The sequence below is a fragment of the Mustelus asterias genome, chromosome 12 (genome assembly GCF_964213995.1).
Source record: "Mustelus asterias chromosome 12, sMusAst1.hap1.1, whole genome shotgun sequence".
Classification (NCBI taxonomy): Eukaryota; Metazoa; Chordata; class Chondrichthyes; order Carcharhiniformes; family Triakidae; genus Mustelus; species Mustelus asterias.
Genome location: NC_135812.1, coordinates 58,888,333 through 58,907,536, shown reverse-complemented (window position 1 = coordinate 58,907,536; position 19,204 = coordinate 58,888,333). Strand labels below are relative to the sequence as shown.

Below are 19,204 nucleotides of genomic sequence, written 5' to 3'. Positions count from 1 at the left end.
GGGTCCAACATGGCAATGCTTCACTTTTTAAAAAACTTCACGGATATTGTTACATGTTTTACAAAACTTCAATGGTCTCCCTTTGGAAGACATTTCTTTCTCTTTAAATTACTATCAAGTTCATTAAACAAGGAGGCGTACACGTTACTCACCTCGAAAACCTTTCTTTTGCTTTGATCCCTGAAACGCAAACAGTTTGCTCATTTACAAGTTAAACATGTTCAAAGTTACTTGTTGAAAGTAAGTAAAATGTCATTTTAAATTAATGCTTAAAAAATACAACAGGCGCTCATGTTAAATTCAAGGTCAAACCACACTGCTCTACTGAGTATTCCCAGGTTATTTATAGCCACAGCCATATCATGTTTTGGAGTATTTTCTGCCCTTCTTACTCATGATTATAGAATTCCAGAATCTCTACATTGCAGAAGGCAGCCATTCAGCCCATCAAGTCTGCACCTACCACAATCTCACCCAGGCGCTATCCCACAACCCTATGCAGTTACCCTAGACAGCGCCCCTGACATTAAGGGTCAATTTAGTATGACCAATCAATCTAATTTGCACGTTTTTGGACTGTGGGAGGAACTGGAGCACCCGGAGGAAACCCATGCAGACACAGGAAGAGCGTGCAAACTCCACAAGCTAGTGAGGCTAGGAACAGGGAGACTGCACAGCTGAACGCGTGGCTAAAGGACTGGTGCAGGAGGGAGGGTTTCGAATTCATAGATCACTGGGAAGTCTTCAAGAGAGGATGGCACCTGTACAAGAAGGACGGGTTACACCTAAACTGGAGGGGCACAAATATCCTAGCTGGGAGTTTTGCTAGTATGGTTCGAGTGGGTTTAAACTAATGTGGCAGGGGAGTGGGGATCAGAACAATAGGTCAATAAGCATAGAGGCTGGGGACGAGGTTGGGCCAAGACAAGGCTATCTAAGAGGAAGAGCATTCTGGGGGAGGATGACCTGAGTGGGCCTGGAGGTCCTAGATCAATGGGAAGTTTTCAGGAGAGGGTGGCACCTGTACAAGAAGGACGGGTCACAACTAAGTTGGAAGGGCACGAATATCCTGGCTGGGAGTTTTGCTAGTGCAGTTCGGGGGGGTTTAAGCTAGTATGGCAGGGGGGAGGGGATCAAAATATTAGGTCTACAAGTGTAGAGGCTGGGGACGAGCTTGGGGCTGGGACAAGGCTGGCAAAGAAGAAGAGCACTCTGGGGGAGGATGACCTCACTGGGCCTGGAGGTCTGGAGTGCTTATACTTCAATGCAAGGAGCGTAGCAGGTAAGACAGATGAACTTAGGGCCTTAATGCTCACGAGGAATTTGGATGTGGTTGCGGTGACAGAGACTTGGTTGAAAGAGGGACAGGACTGGCAGCTGAATATTCCGGGGTACAAGTGTTTTAGGCAAGACAGAGGAGGGGCCAAAAGAGGTGGGGGAGTAGCAGTATTAGTTGGAGAGCATATTACAGCGGTGCAGAGGGAGGACAATTCAGAGGGGTCATGTAACGAGTCACTCTGGGTGGAGCTTAGAAACAGGAAGGGCGCAGTCACTATGTTGGGGGTGTACTACAGGCCCCCCAACAGCCCAAGGGAAGTGGAAGAACGGATATGTCAGGAGATAATGGATAGGTGCAGGAAAAATAGGGTTGGTGTAGTGGGAGACTTCAATTTCCCTGGTATAGACTGGAAATCGCTGAGAGCAGGGACTCTGAATGGGGAGGAATTTGTAAAATGCGTACAGGAGGGTTCTTTGGAACAATATGTAGATAGCCCGACTAGAGAGGGGGCTATACTGGACCTCGTACTGGGGAATGAGCCCGGTCAGGTCTTCAAAGTTTCGGTAGGGGAACATGTGGCAAATAGTGACCACACTTCTGTTAGCTTTAGGATAGTGATGGAAAAGGATGAGTGGTGTCCCAAGGGTAAGGTGTTGGATTGGGGGAAGGCTGACTTTAGTGGGATTAGGCAGAAATTGGCAGCTCTTGATTGGGAGAGGCTGTTTGAGAGTAAATCCACATCTGGCATGTGGGAGTCTTTTAAGGAACAGTTGTTAGGGCTACAGGACAGGCATGTGCCTGTTAAAAAGAAGGATAGGAAGGGTAGGATTCGAGAACCGTGGATAACCAGGGAAATTGAGGGACTGGTCAAAAAGAAAAGAGAGGCGTATGGTAGGTCCAGACAGCTAAAAACGGAGGGAGCTCGGGAGGAGTACAAAGAAAGTAGGAAAGAACTCAAACGGGGAATTAGAAGAGCAAAAAGGGGTCACGAAATGTTCTTGGCAGACAGGATTAAGGAGAAGCCCAAGGCATTTTATTCATACGTTAGGAACAAAAGGGTTGTCAGGGAAAAAATCGGACCTCTCAGGGACAAAAGTGGGGAATTATGCTTGGAGCCCAAAGAAGTAGGGGAGATCCTAAATGAATACTTTGCGTCGGTATTCACAGAGGAGAGGGATGTGTTGACTGGGTGTGTCTCGGAGGGGAGTGTTGAACCGTTGGAGAAAATCTCCATTACAAAGGAGGAGGTGTTAGGTTTGTTAGAGAATTTAAAGACTGACAAATCCCCAGGGCCTGATGGAATCTATCCAAGGCTGCTCAGGGAGACGAGAGATGAAATCGCTGGGCCTCTGATGCAAATCTTTGTCTCGTCACTGGACGCAGGTGAGGTCCCAGAGGATTGGAGGATAGCTAATGTGGTCCCGTTATTTAAGAAGGGTAGGAAGGATAACCCGGGTAATTATAGGCCGGTGAGCTTGACGTCCGTGGTGGGGAAGTTGTTGGAGAAGATTCTTAGAGATAGGATGTATGCGCATTTAGAAAGGAATAAACTCATTAACGATAGTCAGCATGGTTTTGTGAGAGGGAGGTCATGCCTCACTAACCTGGTGGAGTTTTTTGAAGAAGTGACCAAAATGGTTGACGAGGGAAGGGCCGTGGATGTCGTCTATATGGACTTTAGTAAAGCGTTTGACAAAGTCCCTCATGGTAGGCTGGTGAAAAAGGTTGGATCTCATGGGATAAAGGGGGAGGTGGCTAGATAGGTGGAGAACCGGCTTGGTCACAGAAGACAGAGGGTGGTAGTGGAAGGGTCTTTTTCCGGCTGGAGGCCTGTGACTAGTGGTGTTCCGCAGGACTCTGTATTGGGACCTCTGCTGTTTGTGATTTATATAAATGATCTGGAAGAAGGTGTAACTGGGGTGATCAGTAAGTTTGCAGACGACACGAAATTGGCAGGACTTGCAGATAGTGAGGAGCATTGTCAGAAGCTACAGAAGGATATAGATAGGCTGGAAATTTGGGCAAAGAAATGGCAGATGGAGTTCAATCCTGATAAATGCGAAGTGATGCATTTTGGTAGAAACAATGTAGGGAGGAGCTATATGATAAATGGCAGAACCATAAAGGGTGTAGATACGCAGAGGGACCTGGGTGTGCAAGTCCACAGATCCTTGAAAGTGATGTCACAGGTGGAGAAGGTGGTGAAGAAGGCATATGGCATGCTTGCCTTTATAGGACGGGGCATAGAGTATAAAAGTTGGGGTCTGATGTTGCAGATGTATAGAACGTTGGTTCGGCCGCATCTGGAATACTGCGTCCAGTTCTGGTCGCCACACTACCAGAAGGACGTGGAGGCTTTGGAGAGAGTACAGAGGAGGTTTACCAGGATGTTACCTGGTATGGAGGGGCTTAGTTATGAGGAGAGATTGGGTAAACTGGGGTTGTTCTCCCTGGAAAGACGGAGGATGAGGGGAGACTTAATAGAGGTGTATAAAATTATGAAAGGCATAGATAGGGTGAACGGTGGGAAGCTTTCCCCCAGGTCGGTGGTGACGTTCACGAGGGGTCATAGGTTCAAGGTGAAGGGGGGGGAGGTTTAACACAGATATCAGACGGACATATTTTACACAGAGGGTGGTGGGGGCCTGGAATGCGCTGCCAGGCAAGGTGGTGGAGGCGGACACACTGGGAACGTTTAAGACTTATCTAGACAGCCATATGAACGGAGTGGGAATGGAGGGATACAAAAGAATGGTCTAGTTTGGACCAGGGAGCGGCACGGGCTTGAAGGGCCGAAGGGCCTGTTCCTGTGCTGTATTGTTCTTTGTTCTTTGTCTGGAGTGCATCTGCTTCAATGCAAGGAGCGTCACGGGCAAGATGGATGAGCTTAGAGCCTTAATGCTTGCGCGGAACTTGGATGTGGTTGCAGTGACAGAGACTTGGTTAAAAGAAGGACAGGACTGGCAGCTGAATATTCCGGGTACAAGTGTTTTAGGCGAGACAGAGGAGGGGCGAGGAGAAGTGGGGGAGTAGCAATGCTGGTTAGGGAGCATATTACAGCGGTACAGAGGGTGGACAATATGGAAGGGTCAGGTAATGAGTCATTGTGGGTGGAGCTCAGAAACAGGAAGGACGCAGTCACTATGCTGGGGGTAAACTACAGGCCTCCCCAACAGCCCACAGGAAGTTGAGGAACGGATATGTAAGGAGATTCTGGACAGGTGCAGAAAAAATAAGGTTGTTGGAATGGGAGACTTTAATTTCCCTCACATAGACTGGAAATCGCTTAGGGCTGGGGGCCTGGACGGGGAAGAATTTATAAAATGCGTTCAGGAAGGTTCTTTGGAACAATATGTTGACAGTCCAACTAGAGAGGGGGCTATACTGGACCTAGTACTGGGGAATGAGCCCGGTCAGGTCATCAAAGTTGCAGTAGGGGAACATATGGCAAATAGTGACCACAATTCTGTAAACTTTAGGATAGTAATGGAAAAAGATGAGCGTTGTCCTATGGGTAAGGTGCTGAATTGGGGGAAGGCTAACTACAGCCGGATTAGGCAGGATTTGATGGCTGTTGATTGGGAGAGGCTGTTCGAGGGTAAATCCATATCTGGCATGTGGGAGTCTTTTAAGGAGCAGTTGATCGGACTGCAGGACAGGCATGTGCCTGTAAAGAGGAAGGATAGGAAAGGCAGGATTCGGGAGCCGTGGATAACCAATGAAATTGTGGGTCTAATCAAAAAGAAAAAAGATGCATACATGAGGTCCAGGCAGCTAAAAACAGATGGAGCACTGGAGGAATACAGAGAAAGTAGAAAAGAACTCAAACAGGGACTTAGAAGGGCAAAAATGGGTCACGAAATGTCCTTGGCAGACAGGATTAAGGAGAATCCTAAGGCATTTTATACATACGTTAGGAACAAGAGGGTTGTTAGGGAAAGAATCGGACCTCTCAAGGACTAAGGAGGGGAATTAAGCTTAGAACCAAAGGAAGTAGGTGAGATCCTCAACGAATACTTTGGATCAGTATTCACAAAGGAGAGGGATATGTTGACTGGCAGTGTCTCAGAGAGATGTGTTGACCCGTTAGAAAAAATCTCAATTACAAGGGAGGAAGTGTTAGGTTTTTTAAGAAACATTAAGACAGACAAATCCCCAGGGCCGGATGGCATCTATCCTAGATTCCTCAGGGAGGCGAGAGATGCAATTGCTGGACCTCTAACAGAAATCTTTGTCTCTTCACTGGACACAGGTGAGGTCCCAGAGGATTGGAGGATAGCAAATGTGGTCCCGTTATTTAAGAAGGGTAACAAGGATAACCCGGGTAATTATAGGCCGGTGAGCTTGACGTCCGTGGTAGGGAAGTTGTTGGAGAAGATTCTTAGAGATAGGATATATGCGCATTTAGAACTGAATAATCTCATTAGCGATAGACAGCATGGTTTTGTACGAGGGAGGTCATGTCTCATAAATTTGGTTGAGTTTTTTGAGGAGGTGACAAAAACGATTGACGAGGGAAGGGCCGTGGATGTCGTCTATATGGATTTTAGTAAAGCGTATGACGAGGTCCCTCATGGCAGGCTGGTGCAAAAGGTTAAATCTCACGGGATAAAGGGTGAGCTAGCTAGATGAGTGGAGAATTGGCTTAGCCATAGAACGAAGTTTAACAACACCAGGTTAAAGTCCAACAGGTTTATTTGGTAGCAAAAGCCACACAAGCTTTTGGAGCTCCAAGCCCCTTCTTCAGGTGAGTGGGAATTCTGTTCACAAACAGGGCATATAAAGACACAGACTCAATTTACATGAATAATGGTTGGAATGCGAATACTTACAGCTAATCAAGTCTTTAAGATACAAACAACGTGAGTGGAGAGAGCATCAAGACAGGCTAAAAAGATGTGTATTGTCTCTGTCTTGTCTGGAGACAATACACATCCTTTTAGCCTGTCTTGATGCTCTCTCCACTCACGTTGTTTGTATCTTAAAGACTTGATTAGTTGTAAGTATTCGCATTCCAACCATTATTCATGTAAATTGAGTCTGTGTCTTTATATGCCCTGTTTGTGAACAGAATTCCCACTCACCTGAAGAAGGGGCTTGGAGCTCCAAAAGCTTGTGTGGCTTTTGCTACCAAATAAACCTGTTGGACTTTAACCAGATGTTGTTAAACTTCTTACTGTGTTTACCCCAGTCCAACGCCGGCATCTCCACATCATGATTAGCCATAGAAGATAGAGGGTAGCAGTGGAGGGGTCTTTTTCTAGTTGGAGGTCTGTGACTCGTGGTGTTCCGCAGGGCTCTGTACTGGGATCTCTGCTGTTTGTGATATATATAAATGATTTGGGGGAAGATGTAGCTGGTGTGATCAGTAAGTTTGCGGACGACACAAAGATTGCTGGAGTTGCGGATAGTGATGAACATTGTCAGAGGATACAGCAAGATATAGATAGGCTGGAACATTGGGCGGAGAAATGGCAGATGGAATTTAATCCAGATAAATGCGAAGTGATGCATTTCGGTAGATCTAATGTAAGGGGGAGCTATACAATAAATGGCAGAACCATCAGGAGTATAGACACACAGAGGGACCTGGGTGTACAAGTCCACAGATCCTTAAAGGTGGCAGCACAGGTGGAGAGGGTGGTCAAGAAGGCATATGGCATGCTTGCCTTTATTGGATGGGGCATAGAATAAAAAAGTTGGCATATGATGTTGCAGCTGTATAGAACGTTGGTTAGGCCACATTTGGAATACTGCATCCAGTTCTGGTCGCCACACTACCATAAGGACATGGAGGCTTTGGAGAGAGTACATAGAAGGTTTACCAGGACGTTGCCTGGTATGGAGGGTCTTAGCTATGAGGAGAGATTGGGTAAACTGGGGTTGTTCTCCCTGGAAAGATGGAGGATGAGGGGCGACCGAATAGAGGTGTATAAAATTATGAAGGGCATAGATAGAGAGAACAGTGGGAAGCTTTTTCCCAGGTCGGAGGTGACGAACACAAGGGGTCACGGGTTCAAGGTGAGGGGGGCAAGGTTCAACACAGATGTCAGGGGGACGTATTTTACACAGAGGGCGGTGGGGGGCTGGAATGCACTGCCAAGCAAGGTGATTGAGTGAGACACGCTGGGATCGTTTAAGACTTATCTAGATAACCACATGAACAGACTGGGAACAGAGGGATACAAAAGAATAGTCTAGTGGGCACATGAACGGCGCAGGCTTGGAGGGCCGAAGGGCCTGTTCCTGTGCTGTATTGTTCTTTGTTCCACACAGACAATTACCTGTGATGTATGGTATCAATGGGGTGGCACAGTGGTTAGCGCTGCTGCCGCACAGCACAAAGGACCGGGTTCAATTCTGGCCTCGGGTGACTATCTGTGCGGAGTTTGCATTCTCCCCGTGTCTGTGTGGGTTTTCTCCTGGTGCTCCAGTTTCCTCCTACATTCCAAAGATATGCAGGTTAGGTTGACTGGCCATGCTAAATTGACCCTTAGTGTCAGGGGGATTAGCAGGGTAAATATGTGGGGTTACGAGGATAAGGCCTGGATGGGATTGTGGTCGGTGCAGACTCAATGGGCCAAATGGCCTCCTTCTGCACTGTAGGGATTCTATGATCAAGGTAAGGCAGACAACATACTGCATTTTTTGTGCCAAGCCTAGAAAGGGGTGCATGTTTGTGGGTGTTGTTTGATTTGGAACAGTATAGTTAGCTGTAAAGGTCTTTATAATAATGTGGTTGTTTTCTTGTAATTGGTAAATGTTGTGCTTTTTTTTATTATATTACATCTGTGTTCTTAAATAAACATTGTTTGATAAAAGCTTTCCAGTGGGTCACTGGAATCATCCCTGGTGTGAAACACCTTATGCTTACCCTAATGCCAAATTCAAATGTAAAAACTTAGGGTCTAGGCTATCTTCATAAAACACCTTGGAGATTCCGGCCTGGGACATAACAAGGGCCACAAAGCACAGAGGGTGGAATTTAATGCCCTCTCCTGATGCAGGTTTGGTGGCAGGAGGCATATAACCAGGCAGGAGGTAGCCATCACCTCCCCGCTCCTGCCATGACTGAGGACAGCCTTCCCACTCTGCCACCAATTGATGCCTTGAGTGAGCAATTAATGTCCACTTAAAGGCCTCAGGCCAATGCCATTTGATATTAACCCAGTGGCTGGTGGGGGACTCACCATATGGGAAGCCCAAGAGGCAAACCCAGTCAGAATTGTGGTGGGGACCTTGTTATTCAGAGACACCCAGTGCCTCATCGAACCATTGCTCACATGAAACGGAGGTGTCTTGCCGATTCTGGTCCCTTGGTCGGTGGAATGCCAGCAGCTGAAATCTCTTCCCCAGTGACGTTTCTGAGCAATGCATAGCTGCCAAACTATAATTGGCCAAAAAGCCATGAGCTTATTGAATGGTGGAGCAGGCCTAAAGAGTTGACCGAATGGCTTACTCCTGTTCCTGTTTCTTATGATCCTATCTGCTTCCACTCTGTCTCAACCATCTGCCTTAACCCCAAACTCAGAAGAGCATTTTTTGTTAAACCAGGGACACTTCCATTCTGTATACCAGTTTGCCCTTGTGGCTTTACTCAGTTGGACTGCTAATTAACTGCAGTTCCTCATTGCAGAATGACAACCTCAAGGATCTAACTTAACACTGGCCCAAAAACATGGGGCCATAATTGACCCAAAATAATGGTGAAGTTAATGATGTTCACTCTTATTTATGTGCCTTTCATAAAGCAATGCAGGCAAGGATAGATGTTCAAAAAATCCATTAGCCACTGTCTGAGATTTGTTTTAGCTGCACAAAAATTACACCTCACTGTTTAGCTCACCATTGAAAGCGATTTAATTTCTGCATTTTTATAGTACATATGAATTAAAGACACCGAAAATTAAAACATGTTGTGAAGACAACATAAGGAGTTTGCAGATGGATATAAATAAGTTGGGCAAAAATCTGGCTGATAGCGTATAAAGCTTTGAAATGGCCAAAAAGATGACTGAGCTGAAATTAAAGGAAAACATGGACGCGAAGTGAACAATTTGCACAGGTAAATCTGAATTTCACTATTGTGCAATGCATTTATCCAGTAAATAGCATGGTGGCACAATAGTTAGCACTGCTGCCTCACAGTACCAGGGACCTGGGTTCAATTCCAGGCTTGGGTCACTGTCTGTGCGGAGTTTGCACGTTCTCCTTGTGTCTGCGTGGGTTTCCTCCAGGTGCTCCGGCGGAGTCTCCTCCCACAGTCCAAAAGATGTGCTGGTTAGGTGCATTGACCCAAACAGGCGCCGGAGTATGACGACTAGGGGAATTTCACAGTAACTTCATTGCAGTGTTAATGTAAGCCTACTTGTGGCGCATAAATAAACTTTATAAAAATAAACTTTTAACATACTCTAATGCCTATGTTCAACTTTCACAATACTATTCAATTTAATGGACACAGCTTTACAAAACAAAGCCCTATCATGATTTTCATATATAAATATATGCAAATTATCACAAAGCATTTCATCATGACATGTGACAGTGGTAACGTCTTTTGAACTTATACCTATTAAACATATCCCGCCTCCAAATCAGGGATCCTCTATCATTTATACTTTTGAACTGGTGTGAAGATTATAGCCTTCAAAAGATACCCTGAATTCATGAAAATTGTCCAATTTCACAGTGAAGCTGGCAACATCAATTCAGCTGAAAGTAATTGCTGTCTTTGCTACCATCATGGTGGGATAGTCAGGACAGTCAAGAGTCAACGCCTTGACCTCTCGACACAGACATGGATGTTGGCAGATGCCAAGGCGGTCAGGTTAAAAGGCCTGCCTCTATTTGCTGAGACATTCGCATAGCTCTGGACATGAATGTGAGCCCCCATAACCCCCATTTCACAAGCCGATCAAAATTGCTGAAGGCAGGAATGGGGAGGGTATGGATCTCAGAATTGGGTTCCATCCACCATTTTTAAAGTACACCTTTTATGGGTCAGCCCAGTACAAAAATGTAGCTGGCAGCTATATTACTATTTATCATATTATTATGAGCCTCACGGCCTTTACTTGGGTTCTTACGCAAAACTCTTTTATTCCAGGATCAATCTGAACCTTGCCCCTACACAGCTTGATCAAACAGTGTAAAGGTAAATTTGTTCTGTATCTAATTAATGTTCTTGCCTAGACTGCTAGAAAGATAGTGAACATGAGCTTTACTCGCGAAATAAACTATGCTATACCTGACTGGCCATTATTCTGTATATAACCCATGCCACACCTGACCTGACCATTATTCTGTATATAAGCTGTGCTATACCTGACCTGGCCGTTACTCTGAATATAAGATATGCAATATATCTGCCCAGACATTTACTCTGTACATAACTTGTGGTTTACCTGACCTAACCAATATTCTGTATATAACCTGACCTGGCTGTTACTCTGTATATAACCCATGCTATACCTGACCTGGCTGATACTCTGTATATAACCCATGCTATACCTCATCTGGCCACTGCTCTGTATTTCAGCTGTACTGTACCTGACCTGGCCATTACTCTGCATGTAGGCCTTACTATTCCTGATCTTTTTGTATACACCTAAAGAACCTATTTCTCTGAACTTTAAATCAGTACAAAAACATTTGCAAGTAATAATCCAGGCATTTATACCAAGGGACAATCATGGTGTTGCCTTTGTTTCAACCCGATGGAATAATTGACATAGGAACAGCTCCTCACTTACCATCTCTGATCACTTTCCAATCCAGGCTGCAATAAGCACAATCAGCATTCCTACTTATACACAGGTTCACACACAGGCATCAATCTTGACTGGAATTTAAGTTTCATACTGCATTAGGTTATGCGGGTTCTACTACTCTCCTCTTCATAGAAGACTGAAAGGAAAAGGAAAAGATAAGGTACAATCTTAATCATTATAAAACAGTAGCTACTTGGCAAACGTTGGGTTACTTTGGTAATACTGCAGTTACAAAGTGCAAGGCCCTAGTGGACCTAATATCAAATAACTGTCTGTGAAACACATGCAATAGTTCTTACAAATAAATGGCCAGTACCCTGCCGCCCACCACGGGTATCGGAGCGGATGAGGGGCGGACAATGGGATGGTCCGTTGACCTCGAGCGGGATTTTACGGTTTCAGGACGGGTGAGGCTGTAAAATCTTGCCCATTGAGTTGTGAAAAGGAATGCAGTATAATGTGGCTGCTAGCTATGTCACATTTCTTTTTTAAAATATACTTTTATTAGAGATTTTCTATTTTTACAAATAACGCAACACACCCCCAGAACTAGTACAGTACAGCTTGACCATCTCTCCATATATAAATACAGAAAAAGACAGGAGAAAACCAATGCAGTTGGTTCAGTATGTTCACCCAGCATTGAGCTTCACTGGAACAGTTGTTGCTGTTAAATCAATTTCAAAATGAGATGACGTCTGAGAAAAATGAAAATCATTGAGACATTTTAGATTGAGATATTTTAAAATATGAGATATATATATGAGAAAGGATAATCGACACATTAACCACAGACTTCATTAAATGCAGCAAAATGTAGATATTCATGGGACATATCCCACCTACCAGGGAGGTTTATTGATGGGATGGTAACAGATAGAGATAATTGACGGCTGCTCTATTAAGTTTCCACCTAAAAGCAACATGTTGATCTAATGAGCTCTGCATTCCAAAGGTCCATCTTAAATAAGAAATGTGTCATAAACAGCAATAAATTTTCTTTGGATGGCTGTTGCACAGTAAATGAGTGTATCGTCTGATTTCGGAGACTTATTTTGAATGCACATGTTGACAAAAGGAGTTTGCAAAATACTGACACCACTGGGGCAAAGGTTTGGAGCAGTAGAGTTCAGCCGCAATTCTGAAATTGTGCTTCTAATTTGGTGCTTGGGTGTGTACTCGGGAATCCACTGAAAGGGAATATTGGGAGACAAGATTGAAAGCACGGAGGTGGGCTATTGTTGATGTCATCCACATTTGGTAATTAAAGAGGGTTTCTCAAACTGAAGAGAAGGCCGAAAGATCCAAGAAGGCAGCCAAGGGCTGTTGGAGCAAAGGTGTACCCCTGAGTGCTTGGTGTGGCTGAAGAGCTGAAATTGTGCTTGTAAGCTGATGTTTGAATGTACACAGAAATCCAAGGGAATGGAACCGAGGAAGATGCTTTTGAAACCTTGCAAGGTGGACCATTGCTGAAGCCACCCGAGTTGGTATGACCTTTCCAAGGCAAGATCTTCAAAGATGAAGACTGGAAGCCCTTGTGAGAAATACAACGATTCAGTGAGATTGGTTGATTCATAGTTTACAATCCTCTGTGGGTTGTTGAGAAATCCATGGAATCTGTTTTGGTCACATTTGGCATTTATTGTGCAGCGTGGGATGTTTGACCACAATTTGCTTTTTAATTCACATGTACCTCATATTAACCATGAAGTATAAGATAGATATTACAGATTGTTTGGTCTTTCTGACCTTGTATAGTCAAGTTTACCTTTGCTTGTCGAAAACCCCATGGAATCTTGTGGCTTTATTCTACTATCAAGCGTCTTGAATCTCATTTGAATCTACTTTAACCAAAATGTGACCGGTCCCCAACTGGATCCTACCACCAACTTGGGAGTCTGGTCAAGGATCATAACGGGCTTAATAGGGAAGTTTGACTAATGGATGACGTGAGTCGTCAGGTTTACTCCTTGGCCAAGGGATGAGGTGAAAGGTCAGACTTTTCCAACAACATTTTTTTTATTGAAGAATGAGGGAAACAGGTTATAGGGCAGAATTTTAACATATTTTGGCAAAGTGTTATCTCGGGCAAGAAAAGCAGAAGATAGCCCACCTGCGGCATTGCCAGGTAGTCCTGCCATTTGATGAACAAAAAAAAGGTGTGGCCCACAGCGCAATGCTGGCGAGAGCCCACCCCGCCAGCAAGTTAGGGTTTGAAAAGGTTGGGGTGCTGTTTTTAAAGAGAAACACTACCCCCATGCAATCTCCACCCCCTCCCCCAATCTCCACCCCCTTCCCAATACAAAATGACAAAGTCCCACCTCCTCCCCCCACCACATTTCCATGAAAGTCCGCCCCCAACCCCCCCACCACCATGGAGTCCCTCCCCAGGGAACCCCCCAGCCACTCATCCCCCCGCAGAACACTCCCCCTGGCACTGTTCGGGCAGGGGTCAGTGCCAGAGTGAAGTGTTAGGGTACTGCCCAGGCAGGACCCTCTACCCTCCCGGGGGTTGTACTCAGATGTGCACCTCCGGTTGGTTCTGCTCCCCAGATGCACGTTGTGGGGGCCCTGTTGTGATTCACATCAGCGTGAACGGACACTGTAACATGGACGGACTATCAGGCTATTAGACTATCACTATCTGTTAATTAATTTAAATGTATGCAAATAGGGATCCTGACCTCTAAAATCAGGGTTCCCATTAGCATTGGTGGGGGACGGGGTCAATCGAATGGGGAAATGCTGCTGGTGTTCCCATGGGAAGCTCCCACCTCTCCCAAAAAAACCGGAGCGGAAAATCCCTCCCGTTGTCTTCAAACTGTAGACTCATTGGTGAAAGAATCTTGGCCTTCAGACAACTTCTTCCTTACTGAAGGGTGAGGTGCCAAAGTACAATTTTCAGTTGACTATCTCTTCCTTGGAGGATGAAAAGATCGGTTAAGGGCCACCGATGAATTTGCGACATTATGAGCATCTGTTGCTCTCTCCTCCTCCTTTAACGCTATTCAGTCACCTTGCATGGGGAGGAAGGTGCAAGAATAGACCATTCAACATCATTGCTCCTTGTTGTTCAGATCTAATTCAAGAACCTGTTTCTTGTCCCTTTTTTAAAAAAAAGTTACTTCCTTTCGATTCCCTGCTCACTCCACATCCTAAAGAAGTACTGAATCCCGTTGGTAACATGATTCCATTAATATCAGCATCCCGGTCCATTTACAGTGGCCATTCTTTGATCTTACTCACCCAGGAGCACTAATCCTAGTTGAGTCACTGTCCCAAATGAGATCAGCTAACTCCACACAGAAATGGGATCCAAACTTAGAATCTTCCTGTACCTTCTGTCTCAATATCAAATCAACTAGGAGCTTACCCACAGAGACACTGGTTTGACCTGCGGCAGTGCTGTCAGGAGACATGGAGGCTTAATTATAGTCTTTATTTTGTTGAGCATATCATAGGTTGATTTTCTGGTTATTTATTCATCATTGTCTGTGCACTCTCGCTCTGCAAAAATTGGCTATCACGTTTACTACAGTGACTACACTTCAGAAGTACGTCATTGGCTGTAATGTGCTTTGGAACATCCTGAGGTTATGAAAAGCACTATGTCCATGTTAGTGCCTTCACTGTTTCTTAGTCTGTGTAGAATTGTCAACATTGTGGCATTCTGAATCTTCCTCCTGATCACTCTCGATAATTCAGTCATGAATCACATGCAGTGGGAGAGAGGAAGGTGAAATCATTGATCTCTCCCGATTGCCTGGGAGAATCCGTCAAAGAAAGTCATGCAATGTTGGTCAGAGAATTTGGATGATCTCCTGTGGGACTGCTTAGAGTCAGTAGACTGGTCAGTATTTAAAAACTCTGTGACCAGCCTGAACAAGTACGCCACTACAGTAACTGACTCCATTAGTAAGTGTGTAGAAGACTGTGTGCCAAAGAAGCAAATCCGTGTGTTTCCCAACCGGAAACCATAGACAAACAGGGATATCCACTGTTTGCTGAAGTCCAGGTCTGAGGCGTTCAAGTCAGGCGACCCTGACCTATACAAGAAAGCCAGATACGATCTAAAGAGATCCATCAAAGATGCCAAAGGACAATACTGGACCAAGCTAGAGTCCCAGGCTAGGCACACAGACTCCCGCCGACAATGGCAAGGTCTGCAGGACCTTCTATCATAGTTTCTATGATTCTATGACATAACAGGCTACAAGATAAAGACAGGTAAAAGCGCCAGCTCCAACGCACCCCTCCCCGATGAGCTCAACGCATTCTAGGCCTGCTTTGAGCAAGAGGTCAGCGAGAGCATGCCCTCCACCCTGGAAACCTCGGACAAACCTGTATCCGAGGTCACCATTGCAGATGTCAGAGCAGCCTTCTAGAAGGTCAACCCATGGAAAGCAACTGGCCTGGATGGGGTATACGGACAAGCACTTAGATCCTGCGCGGACCAGTTGCGGAGGTATTTGCAGATATCTTCAACCTCTCGTTACACCAATCTGAGATCCCTACCTGCTTCAAGAAGACGGCCATCGCCCAGGTACCAAAGAAAAGCCAGGAAACGTGCCTTAATGACTATCGTCCATTGGCTCTGACAGCCATTGTTATGAAGTGCTTCAAAAGGTTAGTCATGGCACAAATCAATTCCAGCCTCCCGGACTACCTGGATCCACTACAGTTCGCCTACTGCCACAACAGATCCATAGCTGACGCCATCTCCCTGGCCCTACATTCCCTGAAACAACAGGACAATAAAGACACCGATGTCAGACGCCTATTTATTGACTACAACTTGGCCTTCAACACCACCATTCCTACAAAACTCATCTCCAAACTCCATGGCCTGGGGCTCGGCTCCTTCTTCCGCGACTGGATCCTAGACTTCCTAACCCACAAACTGCAATCAGTAAGGAAAGGCAACAACAACACCTCCACGATCATCCTCAATACCAGTGCCCTACAAGGCTGTGTCCTCAGCCCTTAGTATACTCCTTATATACCTCTGACTGTGTGGCCAAATTCCTCTCCAACTCGATTTTCAAGTTTGCTGATGACACCACCGTAGTGGGTCGGATTTCAAACAGTAATGAGATGGAGTACAGGAAAGAGATAGAGAATCTGATGAACTAGTATGACGACAATAATCTCTCCCTCAATGTCAACAAAATGAAAGGGATAATTATCGACTTCGGGAAGTGTAGTGGAGGACATGCCCCTGTCTACATCAACAGGTCAAGAGCTTCAGGTTTTTAGGAGTTCAGATCATCAACAACCTGTACTGGTCCCTTCACGCTGAGGCTATAGTTAAAAAAGCCCACCAAAGTCTCTACTTTCTCAGGAGGCTAAGGAAATTTGGCATTTCTGCTACGACTCTCAGCAACTCTGTCAGATGCACCAGAAAAAGCATTAATTCCGGTTGTATCACAGCTTGGTATGGCTCCTGCACTTCCAAGACCGCAATAAACTGCAAAGGGTCATGAACGAAGCCCAATCCATCACACAAACCAGCCTCTCATCCATTGACTCTGTCTACACTTCCCGCTGCCTCGGCAAAGCAGGCAGCATAACTAAGGACCGCACGCATCCCAGACATTCTCTCTTCCACCTTCTTCCGTCGGGAAAAAGATACAAAAGTCTGAGGTCACGTACCAACCCACTCATGAACAGCTTCTTCCCTTTGCCAACAGACTTTTAAATGGACTTACCTTGCATTAAGTTGATCTTTCTCTGCACCCCGAGCTATGACTGTAACACTACATTCTCCACTCTCTCGTTTCCTTCTCTATGAACGGTATGCTTTGTCTGTATAGCGCACAAGAAACAATACTTTTCACTGTGTGCTAATACATGTGACAATAATAAATCAAATGACTTATGCCTCATTGAGGAGGAAAGGCCATGTAGACTCTCACTCTGACCCAGTGTGAACACATCTCCCTCACCTCTTCCACTGGCATCACTGCCCTTAGCAACACCAGCACTTCCGGGGCACCCCCTGACCCCTGACCGGGCAGGCTCCCGCCCCCCACCCCGAGCACTCCCCGGTTTACCTGGTTTGAAGTGAGTGTCCCCGCTCTGTGTGGGGTCCTCTCTCTCTCTCTCTCTCTCCCCCCCCGGAAACGCTTCAGTTTGAAGCAAGATTGAGTTAACGCGGGGGGTTCCGGCAGCTGATCTGGACGGTTTGTTACCATGGAGACGCGTCAAAGCTGCGAGGATCGGCCAGAGTTTGGCCGGTTAAGTTTCACGCGGTAGACGGTGTAATTGAGCAGAAACGCGGTGAGATTTTCCACAGAATTCTGATTAAAATACCCTTATATGTACACTCGCTGCAGGTCAGTGCGCATGCGTGGGCTGGTGTGCCGCGGGGCATTGTGGGAGTTATAGTTCTCCTTCAGAGACTGGTTACAGCAGGAGGCCATTCGGCCCTTCACCGCCGTGCTGGCTCACTGCCCCAACATCTATAAATGGTTTCTCTTCAGATAATCACTAACGTCCCTTTTAAAAGGCACCATTGAATATTTCTCCATCACAGAAACTGCAGTGCACTGCCTAAGACTAACTCCTTGTTGTCTAAAATGTTTTTCCCCGCTCTTTTTGGTCATGTCACCCTCAGTTTCCTTGTTACTCAGCTTAAATTATTGTCCTCTGGTTCTCCATTCTACTGTAAGAAGTCTCACAACACCAGGTTAAAGTCCAACAGGTTTATTTGGTAGCAAATACCATAAGCTTTCGGAGCACAGCTCCTTCGTCAGATGGAGTGGATATCTGTTCTCAAACAGTGTTGTGAGACTTCTTACTGTGCTTACCCCAGTCCAACGCCGGCATCTCCACATCATGATCTCCATTCTACTGCCAGTGGGGACAGTCTCTCCCTATTTACTCTGTCCAAATCCCTCATCATGATTTTCATCACCTGTATGCATCACATCTCCTCTCAAACCTCTTCTCCAAGCAGCTTCTCTAATCTACCCACACAACTGAATCATTCATCCCTGTAACCATGCTCTTAAATCTGTTCTGCACTCTCTCCATTCATTGCCTTCACAACCTACCTAACGTTGGAGCCTAAATTGGACATAATATTCCAGTTGAGGCCAAACCAGTGTTTTATAATTTGATTTGATTTTGATTTATTATTGTCACATGTATTGATATATTGCAAAAAGTATTGTTTCTTGTGCACTATACAGACAGCATACCATTCATAGAGAAGGAAAGGAGAGAGTGCAAAATGTAGTCATAGACAGGGTATAGAGAAAGATCAACTTAATGCAAGGTAGGTCCATTCAAAAGTCTGATGGCAGCAGGAAGAAGCTGTTCTTGAATCGGTTGGTCCGTATCCTCAGACTTTTGTATCTTTTTCCCAATGGAAGAAGTTGGAAGAGAGTATGTCCGGGGTGCATGGGATCCTTAATTATAAAGATTAACCAATGCTTCCCTGCTGTTTAACTTTTGCCTTTATTTACAAAGCGCAGGATTCCATATGCCTTATTAACTGTTTTATCAACCTATCCTGCCACCTTCAACAATTTGTGCACATATATATATGCCCAAGTCCCTCTGCAAATATACCCTCCTTTAGAATTGTACTCTTTAGTTTATATTTTGTCTCTGCCTTCCTACCAAATGTAAAATTTTCTACTTCTCGACATTAGATTTCACCTGGCAGGTATCCACCCATTCTACCAGCCTATGTCTTCTCAAAGTTTATCCTCCTCAGTTCATGATACTTCTCTGGATTGGATTGCATTTGCAGCTTTTCTGCTGACCTGACCAGTCATTGACATCTTCTTCTGACATCATCCTTTGAGAGCTTTTTTCCTCACTATCAACCACATGGCCAATTTTTTGCATCCTCTGCAAACCTCTTAATCCCTGTATTTAAATCTATATCATTGATATATATCATGAAATATGTTAGCAAGAACATTTTTTTTAAAACTCCCCACAGGAAACATTTAACCAGTTACTGGAAAGTAGCCAATTCCTCTGGGATCCATTGCAAAAGTTAATCTTCAGGTAATTTGTACTCCCAACATGCTACCCCTGCCCACTACTGACTGCAATAAAAGCACAGTGAGAATAAGAGTAGTCCCTGAAATGCCCAGAAAATTCTTCTGGAATGTAAGCAGGAAAGGTAAAGCATGAG

General features: G+C 45.2%; 2 protein-coding genes across 6 annotated transcripts in view; both read right to left on the bottom strand.

The window, feature by feature from the left end:
* fbf1 (Fas binding factor 1) overlaps positions 1 to 17,031 on the bottom strand; it is a 102,551-nt gene extending 85,520 nt beyond the window's left edge. For 3 of the 5 annotated variants that reach the window (XM_078225294.1, XM_078225295.1, XM_078225296.1), the window contains exons 1-3: positions 16,761 to 17,025; positions 11,035 to 11,188; positions 153 to 180 (exon numbers count right to left, since the gene is read on the bottom strand). In XM_078225294.1, the coding sequence (XP_078081420.1) occupies positions 153 to 180; positions 11,035 to 11,037 (31 nt within the window). In that variant the 5' untranslated portion in view covers positions 11,038 to 11,188; positions 16,761 to 17,025. Of the gene's footprint in view, positions 1 to 152; positions 181 to 11,034; positions 11,189 to 16,760 lie in introns of all 5 variants that reach the window. The other 2 variants (XM_078225297.1, XM_078225298.1) reach the window with 2 other exon arrangements.
* pik3cg (phosphatidylinositol-4,5-bisphosphate 3-kinase, catalytic subunit gamma) overlaps positions 11,685 to 19,204 on the bottom strand; it is a 55,377-nt gene continuing 47,857 nt past the window's right edge. Inside the window, exon 11 of the mRNA XM_078225894.1 lies at positions 11,685 to 11,750. Coding sequence (XP_078082020.1) covers positions 11,685 to 11,750 — 66 coding nt within the window. The remainder of the gene's footprint in view (positions 11,751 to 19,204) is intronic.